The following is a 15,461-nucleotide window of genomic DNA, read 5'->3' on the forward strand; positions in this document are numbered from 1 at the left end:
ATTTCATAATTTCGAAAATATACCTGAGCAGACGACTCCAGCATCTTCATTATGTCCACAGTTATGCACTGTAAATGGTTGGTGTAGACAGTCCCATACGTGTTGTTCATTGCCGGTGCATTGCACATCATCCAATACAATTACTCCTTGTCCTTGGCCAAATGCAGCACTGCCATTAAATGCAAGAGCTTGGCCACAATTTAACTGACGGCATACAACTTGTGCAGCATTAATATCCCAATAATCATCACACACAGTTCCCCATGCTCCATTATAGAGGATTTCTACACGACCGTTACATTGACCATTGCCATTTACCAGTCTTATTGACAAGTCTGAACCTGAACCTATAAAAAAGGAGAATGGTCATTTCTAAAAACAATGTATTATAAATTATCTTAAAGGGAACCTGACAGGTCCCCTATAAAGCATTTGCATTATTGTTACTAAATACCCTGCCTATTCAGCCCTTTTTAGTGTTTAAAACCTAAATACATGTTAAAAAAATTCTTTATAAATAGTGATGAGCGGACTTATCCGGAAAACTTTCAGCAATCTCAAATTTGGCACGAACATAGCTCATTTGGATTTGTGCACGGATTTAAGAGCATTTTCCCTTAAAGTCAGCAGAATTCAGGAACAGTTCAGTAAATGATTGTGTTTCCACTAATGCTTTTGTTAGGACTTTGGATAGGATAGTGGTGCTGTATGTTGAGCGGGGGGGGGGTCTTTAATGAGGGGATTTAGTGTGGAGAGGTCAGAGGAACGGCGGACTGTTTTTCTTTTTTAATTTCTTCTCTTTATGTTAACTTAATGTGTGTAGATTCTGGCAGACGATCACACCACAAATACCTTCCATAATGTCCAGACACAAGGGCTTCTGTAATTGGTTGCAAAAATCACATGACCCTCTCCTTATAAAAAAGCGGATATGTGTTTTTGGTGGCATGATTTTGTCAGTGTAACAGTACAGAGAGGCTGCTACAGTGGCTGCTGCAAGTTTTCAGATAGTTAGAAATGCAGTTTAGTGTCAGTTTCTTCAGCTATATTGGATTCTGTGTAAAATCAACCTTCCTTCATCTAAAATGATTGTGGTAATAGTGTGGTGAAGGCAGGGCGCCACATTTCCTAATCACAATTAATTGGATTAATATTTTGGTGCAGGAAGGAGGCTACATTTCCTATTCAAAATCGTTTGCACTAACATTTTGGCGTAGGCAGGAGGCCAGATTTCCTAATGAAAATAGTTTGGGCTAATATTGTGGTGCAGGCAGAAAGCCACATTTCCCAATCATGATCTTTTGGGCTAATATTGTGGTGCCAGCAGGATGTCACATTTCCTAATCAAACTTGTTTGGGCTAAGATTTTGTGGTGCAGAAAGGAGGTCACATTTCTTTATCTAAATTATTTGTGCTAATACTGTCTTGCAGGCTTGTCATCACATTTCAGAATCTAAATCCTTTTAGCTAATAGTGTGGTCCAGACACCAGCCTACATTTTTTAATCTGAATCCTTTCTGACAACAGTTTATTCCAGACACAATAAATCTTCTGCTCTATTTTTGTGGTGTACGCAGGAGGCCACATTTCCCAATCTAAATAGTTTGTGCGAATATTCTGGTGCAGGCAGAAGACCACATTTCCTAATCTATATCGTTTGTGCTAATAGGAGGCCACATTTTCTAATCTAAATAGTTTGTGCTAATATTCTGGTGCAGGCAGGAGGACACATTTCCTAATCTAATATTAGCCAAATATTGGTTATTGTTAGTCAAACATTACATTAATAATTAATATGTGGAATAAAGCCCTGTAACAGAAACCCATCAGCATCTTATTATTGTTGTGTCAATGACTTCACAAAGGCATCCTACTACCACATAGAACCTCTTAACATTTTGGACTTAATGGGGAAGGAACCAAAGTACCTCCAGTCCTTTAAGATTTTCTTATAAAAACTATTTATTGTTTGAGTTTCCCTTAGTAGTAGAAAATATGAAATGTGGATTACTTGAACATCTATGCAAACAACATATGATATCAGATGATTGTATAAGATTTCATAATTTCAAAAATATACCTGAGCAGACGACTCCAGCATCTTCATTATGTCCACAGTTATGCACTGTAAATGGTTGGTGTAGACAGTCCCATACGTGTTGTTCATTGCCGGTGCATTGCACATCATCCAATACAATTACTCCTTGTCCTTGGCCAAATGCAGCACTGCCATTAAATGCAAGTGCTTGGCCACAATTTAACTGACGGCATACAACTTGTGCAGCATTATTATCCCAATAATCATCACACACAGTTCCCCATGCTCCATTATAGAGGATTTCTACACGACCGTTACATTGACCATTGCCATTTACCAGTCTTATTGACAAGTCTGAACCTGAACCTAAAAAAAAGGAGAATGGTCATTTCAAAAAACAATGTATTATAAATTATCTTAAAGGGAACCTGACAGGTCCCCTATAAAGCATTTGTATTATTGTTACTAAATACCCTGCCTATTCAGCCCTTTGTAGTGTTTAAAACCTAAATACATGTTAAAAAAATTCTTTATAAATAGTGATAAGCGGACTTATCCGAAAAACTTTCAGCAATCTCAAATTTGGCACGAACATAGCTCATTTGGATTTGTGCACGGATTTAAGAGCATTTTCCCTTAAAGTCAGCAGAATTCGGGAACAGTTCAGTAAATGATTGGGTTTCCACTAATGCTTTTGTTAGGACTTTGGTTAGGATAGCGGTGCTGTATGTTGAGCAGGGGGGTCTTTAATGAGGGGATTTAGTGTGGAGAGGTCAGAGGAACGGCAGACTGTTTTTCTTTTTTAATTTTTTCTCTTTATGTTAACTTAATGTGTGTAGATTCTGGCAGACGATCACACAACAAATACCTTCCACAATGTCCAGACACAAGGGCTTCTGTAATTGGTTGCAAAAATCACATGACCCTCTCCTTATAAAAAGTGGATATGTTGTTTTGTTGGCATGATTTTGTCAGTGTCACAATACAGAGAGGCTGCTACAGTGGCTGCTGCAAGTTTTCAGATAGTTAGAAATGCAGTTTAGTGTCAGTTTCTTCAGCTATATTGGATCCTGTGTAAAATCAACCTTTCTTCATCTAAAATGATTGTGCTAATAGTGTGGTGCAGGCAGGGTGCCACATTTCCTAATCACAATTAATTGGATTAATATTTTGGTGCAGGAAGGAGGCTACATTTCCTATTCAAAATCGTTTGCACTAACATTGTGGTGTAGGCAGGAGGCCAGATTTGCTAATGAAAATAGTTTGGGCTAATATTGTGCTGTAGGCAGAAAGCCACATTTCCCAATCATGATCTTTTGGGCTAATATTGTGGTGCCAGCAGGATGTCACATTTCCTAATCAAACTTGTTTGGGCTAAGATTTTGTTGAACAGAAAGGAGGTCACATTTCTATATCTAAATTATTTGTGCTAATACTGTCTTGCAGGCTTGTCATCACATTTCAGAATCTAAATCCTTTTAGCTAATAGTGTGGTCCAGACACCAGCCTACATTTTTTAATCTGAATCCTTTCTGACAACAGTTTATTCCAGACACTAAATCTTCTGCTCTATTATTGTGGTGTACGCAGGAGACCACATTAACTAATCTAAATAGTTTGTGCTAATATTCTGGTGCAGGCAGGAGGACACATTTCCTAATCTAATATTAGCCAAATATTGGTTATTGTTAGTCAAACATTACATTAATAATTAATATGTGGAATAAAGCCCTGTAACAGAAACCCATCAGCATCTTATTATTGTTGTGTCAATGACTTCACAAAGGCATCCTACTACCACATAGAACCTCTTAACATTTTGGACTTAATGGGGAAGGAACCAAAGTACCTCCAGTCCTTTAAGATTTTCTTATAAAAACTATTTATTGTTTGAGTTTCCCTTAGTAGTAGAAAATATGAAATGTGGATTACTTGAACATCTATGCAAACAACATATGATATCAGATGATTGTATAAGATTTCATAATTTCAAAAATATACCTGAGCAGACGACTCCAGCATCTTCATTATGTCCACAGTTATGCACTGTAAATGGTTGGTGTAGACAGTCCCATACGTGTTGTTCATTGCCGGTGCATTGCACATCATCCAATACAATTACTCCTTGTCCTTGGCCAAATGCAGCACTGCCATTAAATGCAAGTGCTTGGCCACAATTTAACTGACGGCATACAACTTGTGCAGCATTAATATCCCAATAATCATCACACACAGTTCCCCATGCTCCATTATAGAGGATTTCTACACGACCGTTACATTGACCATTGCCATTTACCAGTCTTATTGACAAGTCTGAACCTGAACCTAAAAAAAAGGAGAATGGTCATTTCTAAAAACAATGTATTATAAATTATCTTAAAGGGAACCTGACAGGTCCCCTATAAAGCATTTGTATTATTGTTACTAAATACCCTGCCTATTCAGCCCTTTGTAGTGTTTAAAACCTAAATACATGTTAAAAAAATTCTTTATAAATAGTGATAAGCGGACTTATCCGAAAAACTTTCAGCAATCTCAAATTTGGCACGAACATAGCTCATTTGGATTTGTGCACGGATTTAAGAGCATTTTCCCTTAAAGTCAGCAGAATTCAGGAACAGTTTAGTAAATGATTGTGTTTCCACTAATGCTTTTGTTAGGAATTTGGCTAGGATAGTGGTGCTGTATTTTGAGCGGGGGAGTCTTTAATGAGGGGATTTAGTGTGGAGAGGTCAGAGGAATGGCGGACTGTTTTTCTTTTTTAATTTTTTCTCTTTATGTTAACTTAATGTGTGTAGATTCTGGCAGACAATCACACCACAAATACCTTCCACAATGTCCAGACACAAGGGCTTCTGCAATTGGTTGCAAAAATCACATAACCCTCTCCTTATAAAAAAGCGGATATGTTGTTTTGGTGGCATGATTTTGTCAGTGTAACAGTACAGAGAGGCTGCTACAGTGGCTGCTGCAAGTTTTCAGATAGTTAGAAATGCAGTTTAGTGTCAGTTTCTTCAGCTATATTGGATCCTGTGTAAAATCAACCTTCCTTCATCTAAAATGATTGTGCTAATAGTGTGGTGCAGGCAGGGTGCCACATTTCCTAATCACAATTAATTGGATTAATATTTTGGTGCAGGAAGGAGGCTACATTTCCTATTCAAAATTGTTTGCACTAACATTGTGGTGTAGGCAGGAGGCCAGATTTCCTAATGAAAATAGTTTGGGCTAATATTGTGGTGCAGGCAGAAAGCCACATTTCCCAATCATGATCTTTTGGGCTAATATTGTGGTGCCAGCAGGATGTCACATTTCCTAATCAAACTTGTTTGGGCTAAGATTTTGTGGTGCAGAAAGGAGGTCACATTTCTTTATCTAAATTATTTGTGCTAATACTGTCTTGCAGGCTTGTCATCACATTTCAGAATCTAAATCCTTTTAGCTAATAGTGTGGTCCAGACACCAGCCTACATTTTTTAATCTGAATCCTTTCTGACAACAGTTTATTCCAGACACAATAAATCTTCTGCTCTATTATTGTGGTGTACGCAGGAGGCCACATTTCCTAATCTAAATAGTTTGTGCGAATATTCTGGTGCAGGCAGAAGACCACATTTCCTAATCTATATCGTTTGTGCTAATAGGAGGCCACATTTTCTAATCTAAATAGTTTGTGCTAATATTCTGGTGCAGGCAGGAGGACACATTTCCTAATCTAATATTAACCAAATATTGGTTATTGTTAGTCAAACATTACACTAATAATTATGTGGAATAAAGCCCTGTAACAGAAACCCATCAGCATCTTATTATTGTTGTGTCAATGACTTCACAAAGGCATCCTACTACCACATAAAACCTCTTAACGTTTTGGACTTAATGGGGAAGGAACCAAAGTACCTCCAGTCCTTTAAGATTTTCTTATAAAAACTATTTATTGTTTGAGTTTCCCTTAGTAGTAGAAAATATGAAATGTGGATTACTTGAACATCTATGCAAACAGCATATGATATCTGATGATTGTATATGATTTCATAATTTCGAAAATATACCTGAGCAGACGACTCCAGCATCTTCATTATGTCCACAGTTATGCACTGTAAATGGTTGGTGTAGACAGTCCCATACGTGTTGTTCATTGCCGGTGCATTGCACATCATCCAATACAATTACTCCTTGTCCTTGGCCAAATGCAGCACTGCCATTAAATGCAAGAGCTTGGCCACAATTTAACTGACGGCATACAACTTGTGCAGCATTAATATCCCAATAATCATCACACACAGTTCCCCATGCTCCATTATAGAGGATTTCTACACGACCGTTACATTGACCATTGCCATTTACCAGTCTTATTGACAAGTCTGAACCTGAACCTAAAAAAAAGGAGAATGGTCATTTCTAAAAACAATGTATTATAAATTATCTTAAAGGGAACCTGACAGGTCCCCTATAAAGCATTTGTATTATTGTTACTAAATACCCTGCCTATTCAGCCCTTTGTAGTGTTTAAAACCTAAATACATGTTAAAAAAATTCTTTATAAATAGTGATGAGCGGACTTATCCGGAAAACTTTCAGCAATCTCAAATTTGGCACGAACATAGCTCATTTGGATTTGTGCACGGATTTAAGAGCATTTTCCCTTAAAGTCAGCAGAATTCAGGAACAGTTCAGTAAATGATTGTGTTTCCACTAATGCTTTTGTTAGGACTTTGGATAGGATAGTGGTGCTGTATGTTGAGCGGGGGGGTCTTTAATGAGGGGATTTAGTGTGGAGAGGTCAGAGGAACGGCGGACTGTTTTTCTTTTTTAATTTTTTCTCTTTATGTTAACTTAATGTGTGTAGATTCTGGCAGACGATCACACCACAAATACCTTCCACAATGTCCAGACACAAGGGCTTCTGTAATTGGTTGCAAAAATCACATGACCCTCTCCTTATAAAAAAGCGGATTTGTGTTTTTGGTGGCATGATTTTGTCAGTGTAACAGTACAGAGAGGCTGCTACAGTGGCTGCTGCAAGTTTTCAGATAGTTAGAAATGCAGTTTAGTGTCAGTTTCTTCAGCTATATTGGATCCTGTGTAAAATCAACCTTCCTTCATCTAAAATGATTGTGGTAATAGTGTGGTGAAGGCAGGGCGCCACATTTCCTAATCACAATTAATTGGATTAATATTTTGGTGCAGGAAGGAGGCTACATTTCCTATTCAAAATCGTTTGCACTAACATTGTGGCGTAGGCAGGAGGCCAGATTTCCTAATGAAAATAGTTTGGGCTAATATTGTGGTGCAGGCAGAAAGCCACATTTCCCAATCATGATCTTTTGGGCTAATATTGTGGTGCCAGCAGGATGTCACATTTCCTAATCAAACTTGTTTGGGCTAAGATTTTGTGGTGCAGAAAGGAGGTCACATTTCTTTATCTAAATTATTTGTGCTAATACTGTCTTGCAGGCTTGTCATCACATTTCAGAATCTAAATCCTTTTAGCTAATAGTGTGGTCCAGACACCAGCCTACATTTTTTAATCTGAATCCTTTCTGACAACAGTTTATTCCAGACACAATAAATCTTCTGCTCTATTATTGTGGTGTATGCAGGAGGCCACATTTCCTAATCTAAATAGTTTGTGCGAATATTCTGGTGCAGGCAGAAGACCACATTTCCTAATCTATATCGTTTGTGCTAATAGGAGGCCACATTTTCTAATCTAAATAGTTTGTGCTAATATTCTGGTGCAGGCAGGAGGACACATTTCCTAATCTAATATTAACCAAATATTGGTTATTGTTAGTCAAACATTACATTAATAATTAATATGTGGAATAAAGCCCTGTAACAGAAACCCATCAGCATCTTATTATTGTTGTGTCAATGACTTCACAAAGGCATCCTACTACCACATAGAACCTCTTAACATTTTGGACTTAATGGGGAAGGAACCAAAGTACCTCCAGTCCTTTAAGATTTTCTTATAAAAACTACTTATTGTTTGAGTTTCCCTTAGTAGTAGAAAATATGAAATGTGGATTACTTGAACATCTATGCAAACAACATATGATATCAGATGATTGTATAAGATTTCATCATTTCAAAAATATACCTGAGCAGACGACTCCAGCATCTTCATTATGTCCACAGTTATGCACTGTAAATGGTTGGTGTAGACAGTCCCATACGTGTTGTTCATTGCCGGTGCATTGCACATCATCCAATACAATTACTCCTTGTCCTTGGCCAAATGCAGCACTGCCATTAAATGCAAGAGCTTGGCCACAATTTAACTGACGGCATACAACTTGTGCAGCATTAATATCCCAATAATCATCACACACAGTTCCCCATGCTCCATTATAGAGGATTTCTACACGACCGTTACATTGACCATTGCCATTTACCAGTCTTATTGACAAGTCTGAACCTGAACCTAAAAAAAAGGAGAATGGTCATTTCTAAAAACAATGTATTATAAATTATCTTAAAGGGAACCTGACAGGTCCCCAATAAAGCATTTGTATTATTGTTACTAAATACCCTGCCTATTCAGCCCTTTGTAGTGTTTAAAACCTAAATACATGTTAAAAAAATTCTTTATAAATAATGATGAGCGGACTTATCCGGAAAACTTTCAGCAATCTCAAATTTGGCACGAACATAGCTCATTTGGATTTGTGCACGGATTTAAGAGCATTTTCCCTTAAAGTCAGCAGAATTCAGGAACAGTTCAGTAAATGATTGTGTTTCCACTAATGCTTTTGTTAGGACTTTGGATAGGATAGTGGTGCTGTATGTTGAGCAGGGGGGGTCTTTAATGAGGGGATTTAGTGTGGAGAGGTCAGAGGAACGGCGGACTGTTTTTCTTTTTTAATTTTTTCTCTTTATGTTAACTTAATGTGTGTAGATTCTGGCAGACGATCACACCACAAATACCTTCCACAATGTCCAGACACAAGGGCTTCTGTAATTGGTTGCAAAAATCACATGACCCTCTCCTTATAAAAAAGCGGATATGTGTTTTTGGTGGCATGATTTTGTCAGTGTAACAGTACAGAGAGGCTGCTACAGTGGCTGCTGCAAGTTTTCAGATAGTTAGAAATGCAGTTTAGTGTCAGTTTCTTCAGCTATATTGGATCCTGTGTAAAATCAACCTTCCTTCATCTAAAATGATTGTGCTAATTGTGTGGTGCAGGCAGGGTGCCACATTTCCTAATCACAATTAATTGGATTAATATTTTGGTGCAGGAAGGAGGCTACATTTCCTATTCAAAATTGTTTGCACTAACATTGTGGTGTAGGCAGGAGGCCAGATTTCCTAATGAAAATAGTTTGGGCTAATATTGTGGTGCAGGCAGAAAGCCACATTTCCCAATCATGATCTTTTGGGCTAATATTGTGGTGCCAGCAGGATGTCACATTTCCTAATCAAACTTGTTTGGGCTAAGATTTTGTGGTGCAGAAAGGAGGTCACATTTCTTTATCTAAATTATTTGTGCTAATACTGTCTTGCAGGCTTGTCATCACATTTCAGAATCTAAATCCTTTTAGCTAATAGTGTGGTCCAGACACCAGCCTACATTTTTTAATCTGAATCCTTTCTGACAACAGTTTATTCCAGACACAATAAATCTTCTGCTCTATTATTGTGGTGTACGCAGGAGGCCACATTTCCTAATCTAAATAGTTTGTGCGAATATTCTGGTGCAGGCAGAAGACCACATTTCCTAATCTATATCGTTTGTGCTAATAGGAGGCCACATTTTCTAATCTAAATAGTTTGTGCTAATATTCTGGTGCAGGCAGGAGGACACATTTCCTAATCTAATATTAACCAAATATTGGTTATTGTTAGTCAAACATTACATTAATAATTAATATGTGGAATAAAGCCCTGTAACAGAAACCCATCAGCATGTTATTATTGTTGTGTCAATGACTTCACAAAGGCATCCTACTACCACATAAAACCTCTTAACGTTTTGGACTTAATGGGGAAGGAACCAAAGTACCTCCAGTCCTTTAAGATTTTCTTATAAAAACTATTTATTGTTTGAGTTTCCCTTAGTAGTAGAAAATATGAAATGTAGATTACTTGAACATCTATGCAAACAGCATATGATATCTGATGATTGTATATGATTTCATAATTTCGAAAATATACCTGAGCAGACGACTCCAGCATCTTCATTATGTCCACAGTTATGCACTGTAAATGGTTGGTGTAGACAGTCCCATACGTGTTGTTCATTGCCGGTGCATTGCACATCATCCAATACAATTACTCCTTGTCCTTGGCCAAATGCAGCACTGCCATTAAATGCAAGAGCTTGGCCACAATTTAACTGACGGCATACAACTTGTGCAGCATTAATATCCCAATAATCATCACACACAGTTCCCCATGCTCCATTATAGAGGATTTCTACACGACCGTTACATTGACCATTGCCATTTACCAGTCTTATTGACAAGTCTGAACCTGAACCTAAAAAAAGGAGAATGGTCATTTCTAAAAACAATGTATTATAAATTATCTTAAAGGGAACCTGACAGGTCCCCTATAAAGCATTTGTATTATTGTTACTAAATACCCTGCCTATTCAGCCCTTTGTAGTGTTTAAAACCTAAATACATGTTAAAAAAATTCTTTATAAATAGTGATGAGCGGACTTTTCCGGAAAACTTTCAGCAATCTCAAATTTGGCACGAACATAGCTCATTTGGATTTGTGCACGGATTTAAGAGCATTTTCCCTTAAAGTCAGCAGAATTCAGGAACAGTTCAGTAAATGATTGTGTTTCCACTAATGCTTTTGTTAGGACTTTGGATAGGATAGTGGTGCTGTATGTTGAGCGGGGGGGGGGGTCTTTAATGAGGGGATTTAGTGTGGAGAGGTCAGAGGAACGGCGGACTGTTTTTCTTTTTTAATTTTTTCTCTTTATGTTAACTTAATGTGTGTAGATTCTGGCAGACGATCACACCACAAATACCTTCCACAATGTCCAGACACAAGGGCTTCTGTAATTGATTGCAAAAATCACATGACCCTCTCCTTATAAAAATGCGGATATGTGTTTTTGGTGGCATGATTTTGTCAGTGTAACAGTACAGAGAGGCTGCTACAGTGGCTGCTGCAAGTTTTCAGATAGTTAGAAATGCAGTTTAGTGTCAGTTTCTTCAGCTATATTGGATCCTGTGTAAAATCAACCTTCCTTCATCTAAAATGATTGTGGTAATAGTGTGGTGAAGGCAGGGCGCCACATTTCCTAATCACAATTAATTGGATTAATATTTTGGTGCAGGAAGGAGGCTACATTTCCTATTCAAAATCGTTTGCACTAACATTGTGGCGTAGGCAGGAGGCCAGATTTCCTAATGAAAATAGTTTGGGCTAATATTGTGGTGCAGGCAGAAATCCACATTTCCCAATCATGATCTTTTGGGCTAATATTGTGGTGCCAGCAGGATGTCACATTTCCTAATCAAACTTGTTTGGGCTAAGATTTTGTGGTGCAGAAAGGAGGTCACATTTCTTTATCTAAATTATTTGTGCTAATACTGTCTTGCAGGCTTGTCATCACATTTCAGAATCTAAATCCTTTTAGCTAATAGTGTGGTCCAGACACCAGCCTACATTTTTTAATCTGAATCCTTTCTGACAACAGTTTATTCCAGACACAATAAATCTTCTGCTCTATTATTGTGGTGTACGCAGGAGGCCACATTTCCTAATCTAAATAGTTTGTGCGAATATTCTGGTGCAGGCAGAAGACCACATTTCCTAATCTATATCGTTTGTGCTAATAGGAGGCCACATTTTCTAATCTAAATAGTTTGTGCTAATATTCTGGTGCAGGCAGGAGGACACATTTCCTAATCTAATATTAACCAAATATTGGTTATTGTTAGTCAAACATTACATTAATAATTAATATGTGGAATAAAGCCCTGTAACAGAAACCCATCAGCATCTTATTATTGTTGTGTCAATGACTTCACAAAGGCATCCTACTACCACATAGAACCTCTTAACATTTTGGACTTAATGGGGAAGGAACCAAAGTACCTCCAGTCCTTTAAGATTTTCTTATAAAAACTATTTATTGTTTGAGTTTCCCTTAGTAGTAGAAAATATGAAATGTGGATTACTTGAACATCTATGCAAACAACATATGATATCAGATGATTGTATAAGATTTCATCATTTCAAAAATATACCTGAGCAGGCGACTCCAGCATCTTCATTATGTCCACAGTTATGCACTGTAAATGGTTGGTGTACACAGTCCCATACGTGTTGTTCATTGCCGGTGCATTGCACATCATCCAATACAATTACTCCTTGTCCTTGGCCAAATGCAGCACTGCCATTAAATGCAAGAGCTTGGCCACAATTTAACTGACGGCATACAACTTGTGCAGCATTAATATCCCAATAATCATCACACACAGTTCCCCATGCTCCATTATAGAGGATTTCTACACGACCGTTACATTGACCATTGCCATTTACCAGTCTTATTGACAAGTCTGAACCTGAACCTAAAAAAAAGGAGAATGGTCATTTCTAAAAACAATGTATTATAAATTATCTTAAAGGGAACCTGACAGGTCCCCTATAAAGCATTTGTATTATTGTTACTAAATACCCTGCCTATTCAGCCCTTTGTAGTGTTTAAAACCTAAATACATGTTAAAAAAATTCTTTATAAATAGTGATGAGCGGACTTATCCGGAAAACTTTCAGCAATCTCAAATTTGGCACGAACATAGCTCATTTGGATTTGTGCACGGATTTAAGAGCATTTTCCCTTAAAGTCAGCAGAATTCAGGAACAGTTCAGTAAATTATTGTGTTTCCACTAATGCTTTTGTTAGGACTTTGGATAGGATAGTGGTGCTGTATGTTGAGCGGGGGGGGGGGTCTTTAATGAGGGGATTTAGTGTGGAGAGGTCAGAGGAACGGCGGACTGTTTTTCTTTTTTAATTTTTTCTCTTTATGTTAACTTAATGTGTGTAGATTCTGGCAGACGATCACACCACAAATACCTTCCACAATGTCCAGACACAAGGGCTTCTGTAATTGGTTGCAAAAATCACGTGACCCTCTCCTTATAAAAAAGCGGATATGTGTTTTTGGTGGCATGATTTTGTCAGTGTAACAGTACAGAGAGGCTGCTACAGTGGCTGCTGCAAGTTTTCAGATAGTTAGAAATGCAGTTTAGTGTCAGTTTCTTCAGCTATATTGGATCCTGTGTAAAATCAACCTTCCTTCATCTAAAATGATTGTGGTAATAGTGTGGTGAAGGCAGGGCGCCACATTTCCTAATCACAATTAATTGGATTAATATTTTGGTGCAGGAAGGAGGCTACATTTCCTATTCAAAATCGTTTGCACTAACATTGTGGCGTAGGCAGGAGGCCAGATTTCCTAATGAAAATAGTTTGGGCTAATATTGTGGTGCAGGCAGAAAGCCACATTTCCCAATCATGATCTTTTGGGCTAATATTGTGGTGCCAGCAGGATGTCACATTTCCTAATCAAACTTGTTTGGGCTAAGATTTTGTGGTGCAGAAAGGAGGTCACATTTCTTTATCTAAATTATTTGTGCTAATACTGTCTTGCAGGCTTGTCATCACATTTCAGAATCTAAATCCTTTTAGCTAATAGTGTGGTCCAGACACCAGCCTACATTTTTTAATCTGAATCCTTTCTGACAACAGTTTATTCCAGACACAATAAATCTTCTGCTCTATTATTGTGGTGTACGCAGGAGGCCACATTTCCTAATCTAAATAGTTTGTGCGAATATTCTGGTGCAGGCAGAAGACCACATTTCCTAATCTATATCGTTTGTGCTAATAGGAGGCCACATTTTCTAATCTAAATAGTTTGTGCTAATATTCTGGTGCAGGCAGGAGGACACATTTCCTAATCTAATATTAACCAAATATTGGTTATTGTTAGTCAAACATTACATTAATAATTAATATGTGGAATAAAGCCCTGTAACAGAAACCCATCAGCATCTTATTATTGTTGTGTCAATGACTTCACAAAGGCATCCTACTACCACATAGAACCTCTTAACATTTTGGACTTAATGGGGAAGGAACCAAAGTACCTCCAGTCCTTTAAGATTTTCTTATAAAAACTATTTATTGTTTGAGTTTCCCTTAGTAGTAGAAAATATGAAATGTGGATTACTTGAACATCTATGCAAACAAGATATGATATCAGATGATTGTATAAGATTTCATCATTTCAAAAATATACCTGAGCAGACGACTCCAGCATCTTCATTATGTCCACAGTTATGCACTGTAAATGGTTGGTGTAGACAGTCCCATACGTGTTGTTCATTGCCGGTGCATTGCACATCATCCAATACAATTACTCCTTGTCCTTGGCCAAATGCAGCACTGCCATTAAATGCAAGTGCTTGGCCACAATTTAACTGACGGCATACAACTTGTGCAGCATTAATATCCCAATAATCATCACACACAGTTCCCCATGCTCCATTATAGAGGATTTCTACACGACCGTTACATTGACCATTGCCATTTACCAGTCTTATTGACAAGTCTGAACCTGAACCTAAAAAAAAGGAGAATGGTCATTTCAAAAAACAATGTATTATAAATTATCTTAAAGGGAACCTGACAGGTCCCCTATAAAGCATTTGTATTATTGTTACTAAATACCCTGCCTATTCAGCCCTTTGTAGTGTTTAAAACCTAAATACATGTTAAAAAAATTCTTTATAAATAGTGATAAGCGGACTTATCCGGAAAACTTTCAGCAATCTCAAATTTGGCACAAACATAGCTCATTTGGATTTGTGCACGGATTTAAGAGCATTTTCCCTTAAAGTCAGCAGAATTCAGGAACAGTTCAGTAAATGATTGGGTTTCCACTAATGCTTTTGTTAGGACTTTGGTTAGGATAGTGGTGCTGTATGTTGAGCAGGGGGGTCTTTAATGAGGGGATTTAGTGTGGAGAGGTCAGAGGAACGGCAGACTGTTTTTCTTTTTTAATTTTTTCTCTTTATGTTAACTTAATGTGTGTAGATTGTGGCAGACGATCACACAACAAATACCTTCCACAATGTCCAGACACAAGGGCTTCTGTAATTGGTTGCAAAAATCACATGACCCTCTCCTTATAAAAAGCGGATATGTTGTTTTGTTGGCATGATTTTGTCAGTGTCACAATACAGAGAGGCTGCTACAGTGGCTGCTGCAAGTTTTCAGAGAGTTAGAAATGCAGTTTAGTGTCAGTTTCTTCAGCTATATTGGATCCTGTATAAAATCAACCTTTCTTCATCTAAAATGATTGTGCTAATAGTGCGGTGCAGGCAGGGTGCCACATTTCCTAATCACAATTAATTGGATTAATATTTTGGTGCAGGAAGGAGGCT

The 15,461-nt window shown here is 37.7% G+C and overlaps 1 protein-coding gene across 1 annotated transcript in view; it reads right to left on the reverse strand.

Annotated features, from left to right (window-relative positions):
• The window catches only part of LOC138666835 (uncharacterized), a gene marked incomplete at its 5' end in the record, with an annotated part of 128,198 nt that overhangs the window by 14,205 nt on the left and 98,532 nt on the right, over nt 1-15,461 (reverse strand). Inside the window, 7 exon segments of the mRNA XM_069755012.1 lie at nt 24-341; nt 2,081-2,392; nt 4,040-4,363; nt 6,091-6,402; nt 8,145-8,468; nt 10,200-10,518; nt 14,319-14,638. Of these exon segments, the coding sequence (XP_069611113.1) occupies nt 24-341; nt 2,081-2,392; nt 4,040-4,363; nt 6,091-6,402; nt 8,145-8,468; nt 10,200-10,518; nt 14,319-14,638 (2,229 nt within the window).

This window comes from Ranitomeya imitator, chromosome 2 (assembly GCF_032444005.1).
Source record: "Ranitomeya imitator isolate aRanImi1 chromosome 2, aRanImi1.pri, whole genome shotgun sequence".
NCBI classification, from domain to species: domain Eukaryota; kingdom Metazoa; phylum Chordata; class Amphibia; order Anura; family Dendrobatidae; genus Ranitomeya; species Ranitomeya imitator.